Source organism: Sinocyclocheilus grahami, unplaced genomic scaffold (genome assembly GCF_001515645.1).
Source record: "Sinocyclocheilus grahami isolate Dianchi unplaced genomic scaffold, SAMN03320097.WGS_v1.1 scaffold33.1, whole genome shotgun sequence".
Lineage (NCBI taxonomy): Eukaryota > Metazoa > Chordata > Actinopteri > Cypriniformes > Cyprinidae > Sinocyclocheilus > Sinocyclocheilus grahami.
The window spans coordinates 375,140-390,101 of NW_015505212.1; the positions used below are offsets into that span (position 1 = coordinate 375,140).

At 34.2% G+C, this 14,962-nt stretch overlaps 1 protein-coding gene across 1 annotated transcript in view; it reads right to left on the bottom strand.

Moving 5' to 3' along the window:
• The window catches only part of LOC107579393 (solute carrier family 13 member 4-like), a 17,336-nt gene extending 5,937 nt beyond the window's left edge, over window positions 1-11,399 (bottom strand). Inside the window, exons 1-11 of the mRNA XM_016265230.1 lie at window positions 10,806-11,399; window positions 7,107-7,235; window positions 5,114-5,250; window positions 4,858-5,033; window positions 4,729-4,789; window positions 4,619-4,649; window positions 3,290-3,364; window positions 3,022-3,209; window positions 1,267-1,386; window positions 1,086-1,187; window positions 859-960 (exon numbers count right to left, since the gene is read on the bottom strand). Of these exons, the coding sequence (XP_016120716.1) occupies window positions 859-960; window positions 1,086-1,187; window positions 1,267-1,386; window positions 3,022-3,209; window positions 3,290-3,364; window positions 4,619-4,649; window positions 4,729-4,789; window positions 4,858-5,033; window positions 5,114-5,250; window positions 7,107-7,235; window positions 10,806-10,925 (1,241 nt within the window). The 5' untranslated portion in view covers window positions 10,926-11,399. The remainder of the gene's footprint in view (window positions 1-858; window positions 961-1,085; window positions 1,188-1,266; window positions 1,387-3,021; window positions 3,210-3,289; window positions 3,365-4,618; window positions 4,650-4,728; window positions 4,790-4,857; window positions 5,034-5,113; window positions 5,251-7,106; window positions 7,236-10,805) is intronic.
• Between the last annotated feature and the right edge of the window lie 3,563 nt (window positions 11,400-14,962).

The following is a 14,962-nucleotide window of genomic DNA, read 5'->3' on the forward strand; positions in this document are numbered from 1 at the left end:
GTATATATAAATATATATATTATTTTTTTTACAACTTAGCTGACACTTTTGTCCAATACAACTTTGCTGATGAATCAATAATAAATATAATAAAAATTATAAATATTAATAAATAAATATCAAATAAAATTAATAAAAAACACATGTATAAAAAATAAATATGAATAAAAATAAAATTAAATACATGAAATTAAATTAAATATAATAAAATATAAAAAAATAAGAAGAAGAAATTGTATTTTCCATAAAGGAATAAAATAGTGATGTAAAATTATGATTTAATACAATATTCTTTAGAATTTCTAGACCTATTTATTTGATTAAATTGCTGTTTATTAAATGAGACAGCATTTTTCACTGTGATATTTAGGTGTGATTTTAAGGGAAATGCTACTTGTTACTTAATATTTTCACTTTTAGTTGACACTTTAGTCACAAAAACTTGGAATCATATAAAATAAAACAAAAAAGTTACATTTTTATTATTTTATTTATTATTTTATTTTTTATTATATTATTTAAAAATAAATAAATACAAAAATAAATACAAATAAAATTAGAACAAGTAAATAGGGAATAACAATATACAAATTGGCATACAATTGTCCGATTTACTTTTTCTAATTTTATTTGTATTTATTTATTTTTCTTTTATTATCTGTGTTTTTTGTTCTGTCACTGTCATTCTGTTACACTGTGGAAGCTTCTGTCATGAAAACTAAATTCCTCGTATGTGTAAACATACCTGGCAATAAAGCTCATTCTGATTCTGATTCATTCTGATTTGATTTTATTATGTTTTATTTGATCTGATTTGATTTTAAAAATCCTTTTTTTATTGGCAAGAGGTTCATGTACTTCTCAAAGAGCGACGTCCAGCCGGGGACGAATCCCGGTTCCCTGGTGAACCAAAGTACAGTCATCAGAATAAAGAAGATGCCCGTCACCACTTCAGGATAGCTGTGAACCACGAGAAAAATCATTATATTAGTCACAACATCAAAATAAAGTCTTATTGAAAACCCCAAACCTTCCACAGCATCAATCAGTTTCTGAACAACAGCCAGAAGCTCAGGCTCTTGTACCTGATGGGGCCGAGTTTCTGGTACTCCTCATGAATGCGCTTCTCAGAGAGGAGTTCTCGCCTGGTCTTGCGTTTCTTGCTGAGAGAGCAAGTCTCTCTGAAACTGTGAGGAGATAACAGCTTGAGTTCAGCAAGATCCTTTCACAAATTCATTTCAAATGTATAACTCTCTTTATTCTTACTTGCATCCCAGAAAGAGACAGTGCAGCCAGATCCAGGTGAGCATCAGCATGATCAGAGCGATCGGCAGACTGAAGATGAACCACGTGCCGAAGTTGATGACTTTTGCTTCTGGATAACGACTGAAACAGACATTTTATAGCAGAGCTTAGTGCTGCAAACACATAACAACTTGACAAAACCTACTTTAACCAAGTAAGTGTTTTGTGCTGCCTTAAAATTGTAACTTTAGGCAACTTGAAATGTGAAGTTGTATTAAGTGGCAACTTGGATATTTCAATAAGTCAGATTCAGGAAATTTCAATTTTACGTTTATATAATTAAAATCAATGTTAAATATGTCAGTGCATTATTAGATAATATAATGTAATATAATATTATATTATATTATATTATCACTACATACATCTAATGCATATTCCTTGTATGTTTTCTCTGTGCAAATTATTCCAAAAAAAAAAAAAGTTTAATAAACATATTTGTAAAAATCTTAATAATATTAATATGTATATTCAAATAAATATAAAATAAAGAAATATTAAATTTAAAAATAAATAATATTAAATGAAAATAAATAATATTAAAAAATATATATTCATATATTTCAATAAAACAGATTCAGGAAATTTCAATTGTACGCTTTTTTATAGTGTTTATATCATTAAAATCATTGTTAAAGATGTCAGTGCATTATTATATTATATTATGTAATACACTACATACATCTAATGTATATTCCTTGTCTTATGGAGAATGTTTTCTCAGTGCAAATTATAAAAACAAAATCTTAATAATATTAATATTTGTATTAAAATAAAATAAATAAATATTACATTAAAAAAAAAATTATATTAAATTATTTTTTTAAAATAAATCTATACATATATTAAAATATTAAAATAAACAAATAAAAAATATTTCACAAAAAATGAACTTGCTCCTCCTCTGACATCAGCAGTATTTTTAACCTGTCATATAAAGACCATTTTTCACAATCATTCCCAATGAATAAAACAAAGTCCCATTCTATTTTTTTTTTCCGAGTTTATATGTAGTGGGAAAATATGTTTCACTCTGAAATATGTCACATTATGAAAGTAAAATGGGTTGTGAATGCTGTTGAATTTAAACAGGTTTTTAAATGAACCGGTTTATCAATTGTTCCTTCTATACTTCACCTATACCATGACACACATTATTCATTAAAATCTTCATAACTTGATCTTTATATAATTAAAACATGTTTTGTCACATGAAAGCTCAAGCGCCCTGCGTTCGGGGGTCAAATGTCTCATTTACTTCATTCCAGTGTGGAAGAAAAGGACAAGGTTCTGTTTACACAGCGTTCAAGAAAAGCCTCGAGAAGATACTGAGAGCCGGCTGATGTGGCGCAAGCTTTCTAGCTGACCCATTTTAAGCCAATTAGCGCTTTATATTGATTAAATGTCAGTGATAACAGCCCTTCCAGTGAGCACAGATTATAACAGCTGTGATAGTTCCTGACAATGCGGTGGTTTGCCTGCTGAAAGAATGAATACAAACCCCACTGACCCACGGTTTTCACTGTTATTTACATCTTTACATCAGCAAAAACATTTCACAATATACAGTCACCTTTGCCCAAGAAATGCTGCACAAAGGAATGGGTTATTTTTCTCCGCTTATCGTCAGGAAATGCGATTGAGCGGATTGAATCAGGTGCTTAAACAAATCCCAGCCTCTTTCTGAATGCGCCTTTTATCAGAGTGATAACATACTTGTTGAATTGCTCGGCGAAGATGAGGTTGGTGGAGGTGCCGGTGATGGTGATGAGGCCGCCGATGGTGGCTGCGTACGTGATGCTCAGAGACAGGCACTTGCAGATCATGTGGTCTCTATTGGTGGGGTACTGCGAATCCCTCCGGATTTTGGGTTTCTTTGGTGGAGCAGGGATGCTAATTGGAGCCTGTTTGGGAACAAGTAATGATTTTAGAAATCAAAGAAGCCCAATCTGAAGAGTTATTGTCAGCTAGCTGAAGGTCTCACCTCTGGCAGGTATCCATTTGATTCTTTACAAAATTCTGGACCGAAACCAGGCTTTAATGTCAGACCATTCAACTCCTAGAGTATGAAAAACACATTTCTGTCATGACAACTCTCGGAGGGATTGGCATGGTAATGTACATGACAATGTTAATGTATTTGATCTTGGCGGAATAGGTACCGAGACTTGCTACTGCCAATACATCTACAACATGCTGCTGTGAGCATGTAAGAAATACTGCTGCTGCAAATATAACATACATGAAATAACCCCCATATAGCATACATGAATCACCTCGTAGAAGATCTAAACAGGTGGAGCTGGGGAAGGTGGAGGGTTTCTGAAGCAAGCTGCACTGCTATAGCAAGCACTAGTTATATATTTGAATGTTGAGCAGCGAGCTAATTGGCTGCCGATACAGGAGAGAACCAATCAGCTGAGCAATGTGATAATGATGTCATTAGGTCAGATTGAGTTAGACCTATCGGACTGCGCCATCTAGAGTTTCATGCCAGAACTCTGCATTTAAACAAATGGCATTAAAGTGTGTTCTTGAGCCATATCTTTTTTAATGTTTCTAAAATAAGATGTATTTACCTGGGAATCAATCAAGAATGGCTTGACTTGTTTTCAGACAATGTACGGAAAAAATCTTATTTAGATAAATAATCTTGAAAAATGATATATTTTTGAGTGACATCAACACTGAAATTTTACAAATCATATTAATCAACTGATTGCATGAATCATGCAATTTACTCTTTTTTGAAAAATATAAATACATTATATTTAATGACAGTAAGCAGGTTCTCTGTGTGTTATTTGTACATTCATATAACTTATAATTACATAAATCATTTAAATAAATCATTTCAAGGCAGTGTTATTGTAGTATTACTGAGATACTGTCATAGTTTTTGTTCATATTTTTAATTAGATTTTATTTGTATATTTTCTGTGAATTTTAAGTTTTAGTAGTTTTTCTTTAAATATGTCAATATAACTTTTATTTATTTTTATTTCAGTTTTAGTTTGAATGATTTGAGTTCATCAAGTTAAACTAAACGAAAATGAGTTATTTGTATTTTATTTGATTTCAGTTAACATTTATTTTATTTCAAGTAACGAAAATGTTTTTTTATGGCTTTAGTTTTAGTGCACTATAATAAACAGTATAAATACATTTAATGGTAATTATAAATGTAAATTATAATTATACGTTTTATTTTATTTTAAGTTTTTTTTTTAAGCATAAACCCCCCTTTATTTCGTTTACTTTCTAATTTCTAACAGCCATAATTTTGCAGTGTCAATAAACAATTTTGTCTTACCTCATTCAGCATACAGACTTCATGTTTTTCACTGCAAAACAAAGAAAAACTTCAATGAATACGCTTGTTTAACAGACGTAGTTCAATACAGTTCAGACACATCGGCTCACTTGTGTTTGCGGTCCAGCAGCTCAAGGTGATTCTTGCTTGGTTCTTTGTTTTCCTCTTTGTCTGTGAAAGAACAGAAGAATTAGCTAATAATAAACATAATACATGCATGCAGACCTTCTCAGACTCACCGCTCTCCTCGTCCTGTGTATCTACAGTCACAGAGTCTTCGAGGGAGTCGGCGATGCCGGTGCAGATGAGCTGCTGCAGCACGGCTTCAGCGATGGGCATCACCATGGCCGTGGTGGACGTGTTGCTCAGCCACATAGAGAGAAAAACCGTGCAGCACATGAACCCCAAAACCAGCCTACGACACAAACGGAACACATGCAGGTCACAGAGTTCGTCTATAACTGTACATGCGTGCTAAACGTGCTGAATACATACATGCCAGGTTTGGCCCCGGCGATCATGACCATCCGCAGAGCGATGCGTTTATGCAGGTTCCACTTCTCAATGGAGGCGGCCAGACAGATGACCCCCATCAGCAGCAGCGTGGTGTCCTTAAAATACTCAGAGGCCACCTGCAAACACACACAGACATTTTAGCATATTTTCTGAATGTTAGGACAAAACGCTCCTAAAGTAATGTTTAGGGAATGTTCTTATAACTTCAATAATATTTGATATACGTTCTCATAACATTGAGAGAAAACGTTCTGAGATCAATATTCTTGGATCGTTCTTATGATGTTATTTGCACTTTATGAACATTCTAAGAAACATATTTGTAACCTTTAAATAACGTTCTGATCCAATCTGGACATTTTAACATTCCCAGAATATTTAAAAACGTTCAAATGATGTTATATTTTGTGTAAAAAAAAGGTATTAGAATGTTGAAAGAAACATTTTTGTAACCTTTAAAGAACATTCCAATCACAACAAGAAAACTGGACATTAGAAACATTTCAAAACAAAATATTTTTTATAACCTAAATTTGTTACCTATGGCTCTTATCTGAACTTACAAACATACTTATAAGTACATTACCAGTATGACAGAAAATTCAGTGTTGTTTATAAGGACTCTATATAAGGAGCTTTTATTGCAATCCCCTCTGACTTATTTTCTGACCTCTGCCCACCATACGCAGTTAAAGCCTTTACTGTCACTGATCTAAAGAACTGCAACAGCATTTCAACCCTGCAAAAACAATGGCATAAATTAAGCTTTTTTTATTCAGGGTTGGTAAGATTTCTTTATGTTTTTCAAGTCTCTTATGCTGAAGGTATTAGAATGTTGAAAGAAACATTTTTGTAACCTTTAAAGAACATTCCAATCACAACAAGAAAACTGGACATTAGAAACATTTCAAAACAAAATATTTTTTTATAACCTAAATTTGTTACCTATGGCTCTTATCTGAACTTACAAACATACTTATAAGTACATTACCAGTATGACAGAAAATTCAGTGTTGTTTATAAGGACTCTATATAAGGAGCTTTTATTGCAATCCCCTCTGACTTATTTTCTGACCTCTGCCCACCATACGCAGTTAAAGCCTTTACTGTCACTGATCTAAAGAACTGCAACAGCATTTCAACCCTGCAAAAACAATGGCATAAATTAAGCTTTTTTTATTCAGGGTTGGTAAGATTTTTTTATGTTTTTCAAGTCTCTTATGCTGCCCAAGGCTGCATTTATTTGATCAAAAAATACAGCAAAAATAGTAAATAATGTGACATATTATTACAATTGAAAATAACAGTTTTCTATTTGAGTATATTTTAAACTGTAATTTATTCCTGTGATTCAAAGCTGAATTTTCGGCATCATTACTCAAGTTTTCAGTGTCACATGATCCTTCAGAAATCAGTCTAATATGCTGATTTGCTGCTCAAAAAACATTTATTGAAAGTATTAAATCATGTGTAAAAGGTATTTCATATATATATATAAAGTCCAACCCAAAATCCATGCAGTCAGCAAAAAAGATTGCATAAAAAGTGGAATATTTGCCCAACATGATTAAAGTACTTAAGATAACAGGTTGCTTTGTCAAGTTTGTCAATGGGATTTAGTCACATGATGCAGCATTTTCTTTTACATAATATCTTGGCAGTTTATTGTGGACGCGATAACAGGCTGCTGCAAATGAACGATCAGCAACTCATGCATGATGAAAGAAAAGCACGATGACAGTTTTCACTCTTAAAACATCACCTATAGAAGCCTCATAACCTGACAGAGAGGCTGAAATGCTCATGAATATAACCAAGTCAGACATCTACCCCAGAAAACAGGTCATATATTATATAAACCAGCTCTAGAAGCAATGCAAAGTGTTAAACATTTAACCTACAGTTTTCCAGTTCTTGTTGCACAAATCATTCTGTTGCATTCAATGAAAAGAGCACAGAGAGGCTTTCTTACCTCACTGGATTTGAGGACCCCAAACAGCGGGTACAGGAAGGCCGGGACGAGAGCAGCGGCTCCCAGCGGCACAGCTTCAGATACCCAATATACCGCTGTCACGATCAGGACATACGCACATGATGATTCCTACAGAGACAATCAATTCATCATTATGAACATTGTGTTTTATAATGTGATCTAAACACTGCTTTGATTTTTATGTGATGTTTATGATTTACCACAGCATGCTTTTTGTACTATTTGTACTATTTTGTACTATACATCCCAGAAATAGTTAACAAAGCCATTCTAAATTGAGTGTATTATAAACTGAGTGACTATATCAAATATCGCAAGATCTATTTGAAAGGAAATCACTAGTATTTATGCAGTTGATAAGTAATCAAATCCATTTAAATAAGATAAGATAAATAAGAGCTGATTACATTTACATATTTGAGAGAAGATTTGTGCTGGAGTAAATCAGTTCTTCAACAAAATTATGACTTTAATTATGAGCAAAACAGCAGGAAAGCATGTGCGTCAGTCCGCAAATCAGCAGAAAAATCCAAATCCAACTGCTCTGCCAAATATTTGGACCTGGACACACAACACTCCAGCAAGCAACAAATAATTAGTGTAATACAAATTTGATTTTAGCACATGTGAATCACTTTAAAGTCTGCATGCGGAGCTTAGGCTGACAGAACAAACATTTGTCAGGTGACTCATATTTCATAATCAGATTTTATAACAGGCTGAGCAAAGAAAAGTTAATACACGCTCACACATTCCAGACATTATAAATACATCAGGCTAATGAGGAGGAGAAAGCCACTGATCTGTGGCCAGTTTGTGTTCATTGTTTATTTTTCAATTATTAAAGAATTTTCAGCACATATTAAATAAAATAAGCACCCATTTTAATTTGCTCTTTTAGTGTTATTTCATCATACACAGTAAACTGTTCATTGAGAAATTGCTAATAAATTTCACATAAAAATACAAAGAAACAAGACTGTAAATGTGAAATTTTGAAGCAGAAAGACTAAAACGGTATTTTCTTGTAAAATGAACTCCAATAAACGTATAATAATAAATAATTTTTACACTGTGTAGCAATGTAACATTTGTTAATATTATTTAACAATATTAGTAAACATGAACGAACAATGAAAAATGCGTTTATAAATATTAGTTTACACTAATTCCAACATTTATTAATAATAATTATTCAAATCAAAGGTTTTATCTGCTAATATTATTGAATAGACCTAACATGAACTAACAATGACCAGTTGTCTTTTCATTAACAAAAATGTATACTCTAAAAAAATCACTGTAAAAAATATTTTTTGAATAAAACAAAGATCACAGGAGCATGTTTTACAAGAAAATATTATTTTAGATTTTCAAACTTTCATGTTTAATTCAATGTGTTACTTGCCTTTTCTTAGTAATTATGATATTTGTGCAATTTACTAGCAATTTTAAGTGAAAATTGTTTCTACACCAACTTTTTGTTAGTGCATGTATGTGAATGCATTACTAATGCTGACCTTATTGTAAAGTGTTGCCATTTTATCAATCTCAAAACATCTCATGTGTGACATTAATAAAGTATTATTACGTAAGTTAGCAAGGGTATAATGATTCATGGCTTGTTCCCTATAGGACCTGAACCAGCAAACTTCTGTTTTTGGCCTTTTATGGCCTTTCTTCTGTCCCTCAGCGCTCCTGCCAAAGCTGATTATCCCTCAGCGTGCTCCTGTGTTCATAAACTCTGCCCAGCACCTTTCTGCATTCTCATTACCGCCCAACTGTGCTGAAGGACGTCAGTCTCCATTCGCACATTGTTTCTGTTCTGCTCTAATCTCATCATTGCTCAAGAAATCAGTCCATTCAGATCCAGCTGGTTTCTGGTGGAAGGTCTGATGGGGCATTGATGATAAAAGAAACTGATGATTTCCTCTCATTAATCATGAACAGGGTAATCACAGGATTACGCATCAAACAACTTTATTTGGAAACACACTTAAAATGACACGGTTCTGTTTCAAAATCAACAGGAGCCTCTCCGTGGGACTCACACACATCGCATTCATTACATAAATGCATTGTGTGAATAATTGCTTTCAGTTGGCGGGTGAGATGAGATTAGTGAACTATTGTGAACTAACCCCTTTATTTCTGACTCTTGATGAAAAGTGCTATCAGAGAGAGAGAGAGAGAGAGAGGATAAAACCTGTGCAAGTGATCTAATCTTAAACATGTTTTGGAACGGCAAAAAAAGCTGTCATGGCAGAAGATAATGCCATTTCCTGATCTATAGGCACTGTTTCCCCGTTTGCCTAGATTAACTTTACAGCCATTTAGATCAATTTGAATCACGTGTCTGATTACATTATAATGTCGCTTTGGATAAAAAACCCAAATGCATAATATCACATAAAAAAATTTAAAAATCATTTAATGTGTTACTTGCTATTTCTTTGTAATTATCTGTGAAATTTAGGTTATTTATATTTATGTATAAGACAACGTATATTTCTTAGATCCTGTCACCATTTCATTCATTCATTCATTCCTTATAATAACATTTTAATTAATCAAATTAATAATTTTAAGTTTTTTGTAATACAATAATTAATATGACATCATAAATTTGTACCTACTACTAAAAAAAATGTTTTAGCCTACATAAATTATAGTATGTCACATCACAGGACACTGCAGAAAAAAATATATCTGCTAAATATGCTAAATGTATAAGTGTATTGTAAATGTGATTACTATTATTATTTTTAATAGAGAATTTTGAGTAAATTAATAAGTAAAATGAGCACTCATTTAAGTGATTTGGGGGGGTTTTTTGCACACCTGACTTATTTTTAATGTGATATTTCATCATACACTGAAAAAAAGGTGTATGATTTACTTTAAAACAATTTTCACTCAGAAATTGCTAGTAGATTTCACACAAAAAATGAAAAGAAACGGCACTATAATTAACAGAATGAATTTAACGTGAAATGTAGAAAATGCCTACAATGTTAAAGTGGTTAAAAAAAAACGTAATGAACGGTTAATGCTCCTAATCTCATTTTCCGAAAGAATGAAATACACTTGTATGAAAAATGAAATTCACTAAAACGATTTGCAAACTATTTTTGTAAGATTGAAGACGGCCTCTCTGCAGGCTTTGCTGATGTTGGACTGAATCTAAGCTCCCACTTGCTACACAAACAAACAACATCTGTAAAACCTGCCGGTGTTTCAAACAAACAGTTCCCGTCAGAACAGCACACTGGAAGCATCACGGCACCGACGCGCGACATGCTCTGATAGCGCACCTGGAAAACCACCAATCAGGTGAGAGGTCGCGGCGGCTCCTCGAGTAACCCCGAAGACCCCGGAGACCGCAGTCAATTCATAATGATCAGAATTATCATGTTTGAGACCTTATATCATTTAAGCTGTCTATCTTCCTCTAAAACAGCATTTTATTTGCGTCTACCCACATTTTCCAAGTCACTGAAACTGTATATAAAGAATCCTTGCGGAATAAACTAATCAAAATCTACTTAAAACCACACAAAAAGTGAGAATGCTTAAATAAAATGCATTTTAAACGCACATACCCAAAAGTAACCAGCGCGTAAAAGCGCGCAGAGAACGAGCGCGTGTGATTGTGGAAGTGGCTGAGGATCTACTTACACTGCACGGGTGGATGAGAGGCAGAGGCAGCAGGGATAAAGGAATCATGACCACGAGAATGAGTTTCCGAGCCGTCCATATTTTTTTGATTAAGTCCATTCTGGCACCTTCCAGCCTCATGGGAGAACGCTTTGCTCAATTCAGCTCTCAGAAGTCCAGGGTTCTTCAAAGTTTTCTTCAAGACGTTTTCTATACTCCCCTTTCAGCTTTTTTATCAATTATAACTGCAGTTGTGAAGTACTACTTGTCGTTTCCCTTTTTGTGCGTTTCACGCGCTGTGCGTCTCAGAAAAGTTTGCATGGATTGAGAGCGCAACTTTTCTCTTTGGTTCCTCTTTGAATGTGCCTGCATGTGCCTGTAGTCCTTCTAGTCCATCCAGGAGTGATTGCAGACCCTCTTATACCTCTTTCAGGATGTATTGATGATAAGGACACCGATGGCTCTTTTGTGTCTCCACCTGTACATGTGTCTATCTCTGATTCGCCATGCTTTTTTTATTTTTTACGCCGTAAAATGGCACCAATTGCGAATACGCATGCATGAGCTGTCCTCTTAATGAACTTATTTTCCATGCGCGTTGTAAAAGCGTCTCCGAGGATGAAGATGAAATGTATGAGTACGGCGTAAAGGTCATTTGATTTTAATCTAACCATATCTCCTCCCAGTTTAAAGCCGGACCAATCCGAGGTGAATGAGTGGAGTTTATGAATGGATGTGGGGTCGCGGGGTCGCGATGCTCACGAGCCAAATTGAACCGTTTACATGCAGCAGCGTCGGTTTCTCTGAATAAACCCAACAGGGAGCAGAGAACATGCTGTTGAGACTGTCAGAAGAGAAACCTGCATTAACACGCGCACAAAAGCTCGCATTAAACCCATATGTCATGATCAGTACGCAGAACGTAGCGCACACTGCATGTAAGCAGGCTAGTGCATTACTGTATGCGGTTCCAAGTCAATACCCACTCGTGCTTTATTATGACTAGTTTTCCACATTTTAGCATAATAGTACAATCAACAAAACTATGAAAAAATGTTACACATATCTTCAGCATCCTGACATGATTTTTTAAACAGTACTGGGGTTCAGGTGTGTGCAGCTCCAACTGATCTATTAAAATCAATCAATCAATCAATCAATCTATAGGCAAATTTCAAGCATTTATGAAATGTTATTGACAATGTGAAATGTAAATTTAGTAAGCTGTGTCCAACTGTAATTCTAATAAAACTATATTATTTATTTATATTATGTAATTATTATATAATTTACAATTTTATAATAAAATTCGGAATTATATATGTATACTAATTATATATATATATATATATATATATATATATAAATCCAGTAAAGTGTGTCCAATTTTAATAAATTCTAATAAAATTATATTATTTACTTAAAATATTTAATTACTATACAATTCATAATTTATTAATTATTTATACATTTTAATACAATTGTAATGTGTGTGTGTATGTGTGTGTGTGTGTGTGTGTGTGTGTGTGTATATACATATATACACACTAATTATCTCTCTCTCTAACATTAATTACACCATATGAAAATATTAGTTAATTGTAATTAATATAATAATTTATATTATATTATTTAATTAGTATACATGTATAATTTATAAATTGTATTATACGATTTTAATGTTATTGAATTTTTATTATAATAATTGTATTATCATATTTAAATTAATTTGATTTATATATATATATATATATATAATTATAATTAATACATTAAATTATGCTTAACATTTATTATTAATTTACAATCGTTCATTATAAATATAAATTCTATAATAATTGATACATTTTTCTTACCTTTTTTATATTATACTTAATAATCAGACAAATATCTACCAGTGTCTTCTGCCAGTTTTTAGTCTGTATCATTATTTATAAAGCACCAATTAAAATGTAATTAAATGAAATTAAACTGAATTACAACATCAGTCTTGACTCTTCAATCAGTCCAATACGTTTTAAACTGACCATAATGTGCATAACACGCCACCTAGTGGACAACAGAGCAATTACTGTAACTGAATTGGCATTTGTCAAGTATAATTAGTTTTAAAGACTGTACTGTGAAGGGCTGTCACAAGAAAATATCTGCAACGTAATGCAGCCAACAAGGAATAAAACCTCTATTCGCCGCTTTTCTGTTGCATAATGTGCTCTAAGTCTTTGTAAATTCTTTCTGAGCGAGAAAACTTAATCTGAGGAAATGCTGTACTAAACCAAAGCTTTGTTTGGTCACAATGGGGGACAGAGCTGTTTGTGTGCTTTTGTTTGATTGACTTCTATTCTCGAGTGTAATCACATTACATGTTCGGCATACGTCTACGCTTAAATCAATGGTCTGCTCTCCATACAGTCGACTACAAGGTTGCATAACCTAATCAATGTTGCCTAAGTTACCTGTAAAGCTCTTTAGGGTTTTAGCAGGGGATGAATGTCAGTAACACTTAAATCTTCAGTCAGGAGAGCCGCTGCTCTTGCATGAGGCTGTGAAAAGACCATGTTCTCCATGACACAATGCTGAAGATTAAGAGCTGTCCTCCTCTTGGACAGCGTTAAAAGGGTTTGATGGGGTGAGAGGAGCCATTAAGATCAGGTTTATATGGCATGATGTGGGCGAGGATCTCAAAGCATTACAGAGACTTAAAAGACAGGCCGAGGTGTTTGATTAATCATGCTGAAGAAGTCTAACGTTGAGAGAGAAATCTCAGAAAGAGTGTGGGACATTAGGACTGTTTGCTCAAATGAAATGAGAGTCTGATTGTTTCCCTCTCAGCAGAGTCACGGCGAGAGAAAGAGGAGTCTGTCACCAACATCACTGCACAGAGACATCACTGTCAGCTCTCAACAGGATATTATTAGCTGCTGCGAGCGAGTGAGTGACATGTGCTGCACTAATAGTGCTTATAATCTTTAATATAATCAGTAACAAGAAGGAATGAATGAATAAAGTCGATGAACTGACACACTCTTATAAGACTCAGTGTCGAAATGTGGCTCAGAATGACCTGCATTCACAATCAATCAATCAAATGACTTGCACAGTTTTTTGTTATTTCATAGTTTAAAGTTTACTTTACTATTCTTTTTATAAAAACGTGGAAAATATTGATGTGTTAGGAAAAACATGATTCAACTGGAATTTTAGTTTGGAGGATTCAATTCACCACAATTATTTAGGACTAAAACTAACTAGTAAATATGCCACCACTTTAAAGCCACAGTCTTGTAATCACATGGGAGAGAGAGAGAGAGAGAGAGAGAGAGTACTATTCTTTTTATAAAAACGTGGAAAATATTGATGTGTTAGGAAAAACATGATTCAACTGGAATTTTAGTTTGGAGGATTCAATTCACCACAATTATTTAGGACTAAAACTAACTAGTAAATATGCCACCACTTTAAAGCCACAGTCTTGTAATCACATGGGAGAGAGAGAGAGAGAGAGAGAGAGAGAGTGGAAGCAGAGCAGTGCATATGTTCATGAGGATGTGTGACTGCATAAACGACTGCAGCTCTGCCGTGTGTTGCATTACGCAAGTGGCTCACAATCAGCAGTGGAGCTGCAGCAGTGACAAGCAGCTTACGGAGGAGAAACACACAGCAGCGCTGCATGAGAGTCAGAGTAACTCCCTCCACCCCTCTCCCTCCCTCTCTCTCGTTCTGTCCCTGAGCAAACAGCCTGCGTTTGGCTGCTGAAGCACAGAAAAGTCTCTGGAGTCGCCAAGGACCAGCGGTCATGAGCGACTGACATTCACACTTTCCATCTCATTTTTAACCCCAGACGTCGATGGCTTTGAAGGAGAGCCGTCTCACCTGGAGCTTCCTGCTGTGGTCTGTGACGTGGTGCTCGGCTCGGACTTTTACGCCACATGAAGGGTCTTCGGTCAGTCCCATATTTCATCGGACCACTCCACCTCTGAACAGCTCTGAGGCCCCTACGGACAATTACACAGGTGTGTATAACAACAATATTCGGTCATAATGATATAATAACTGCATATCCTCATATAGTGCTATGCAAAAATGATCAAATTATAGTGCATGTTTCTAAATGGCATGTTTTGCATAACTTTTTCATAAAGAGCGCACTCAACCTGCAGCATTTACAGTCCGCAAGC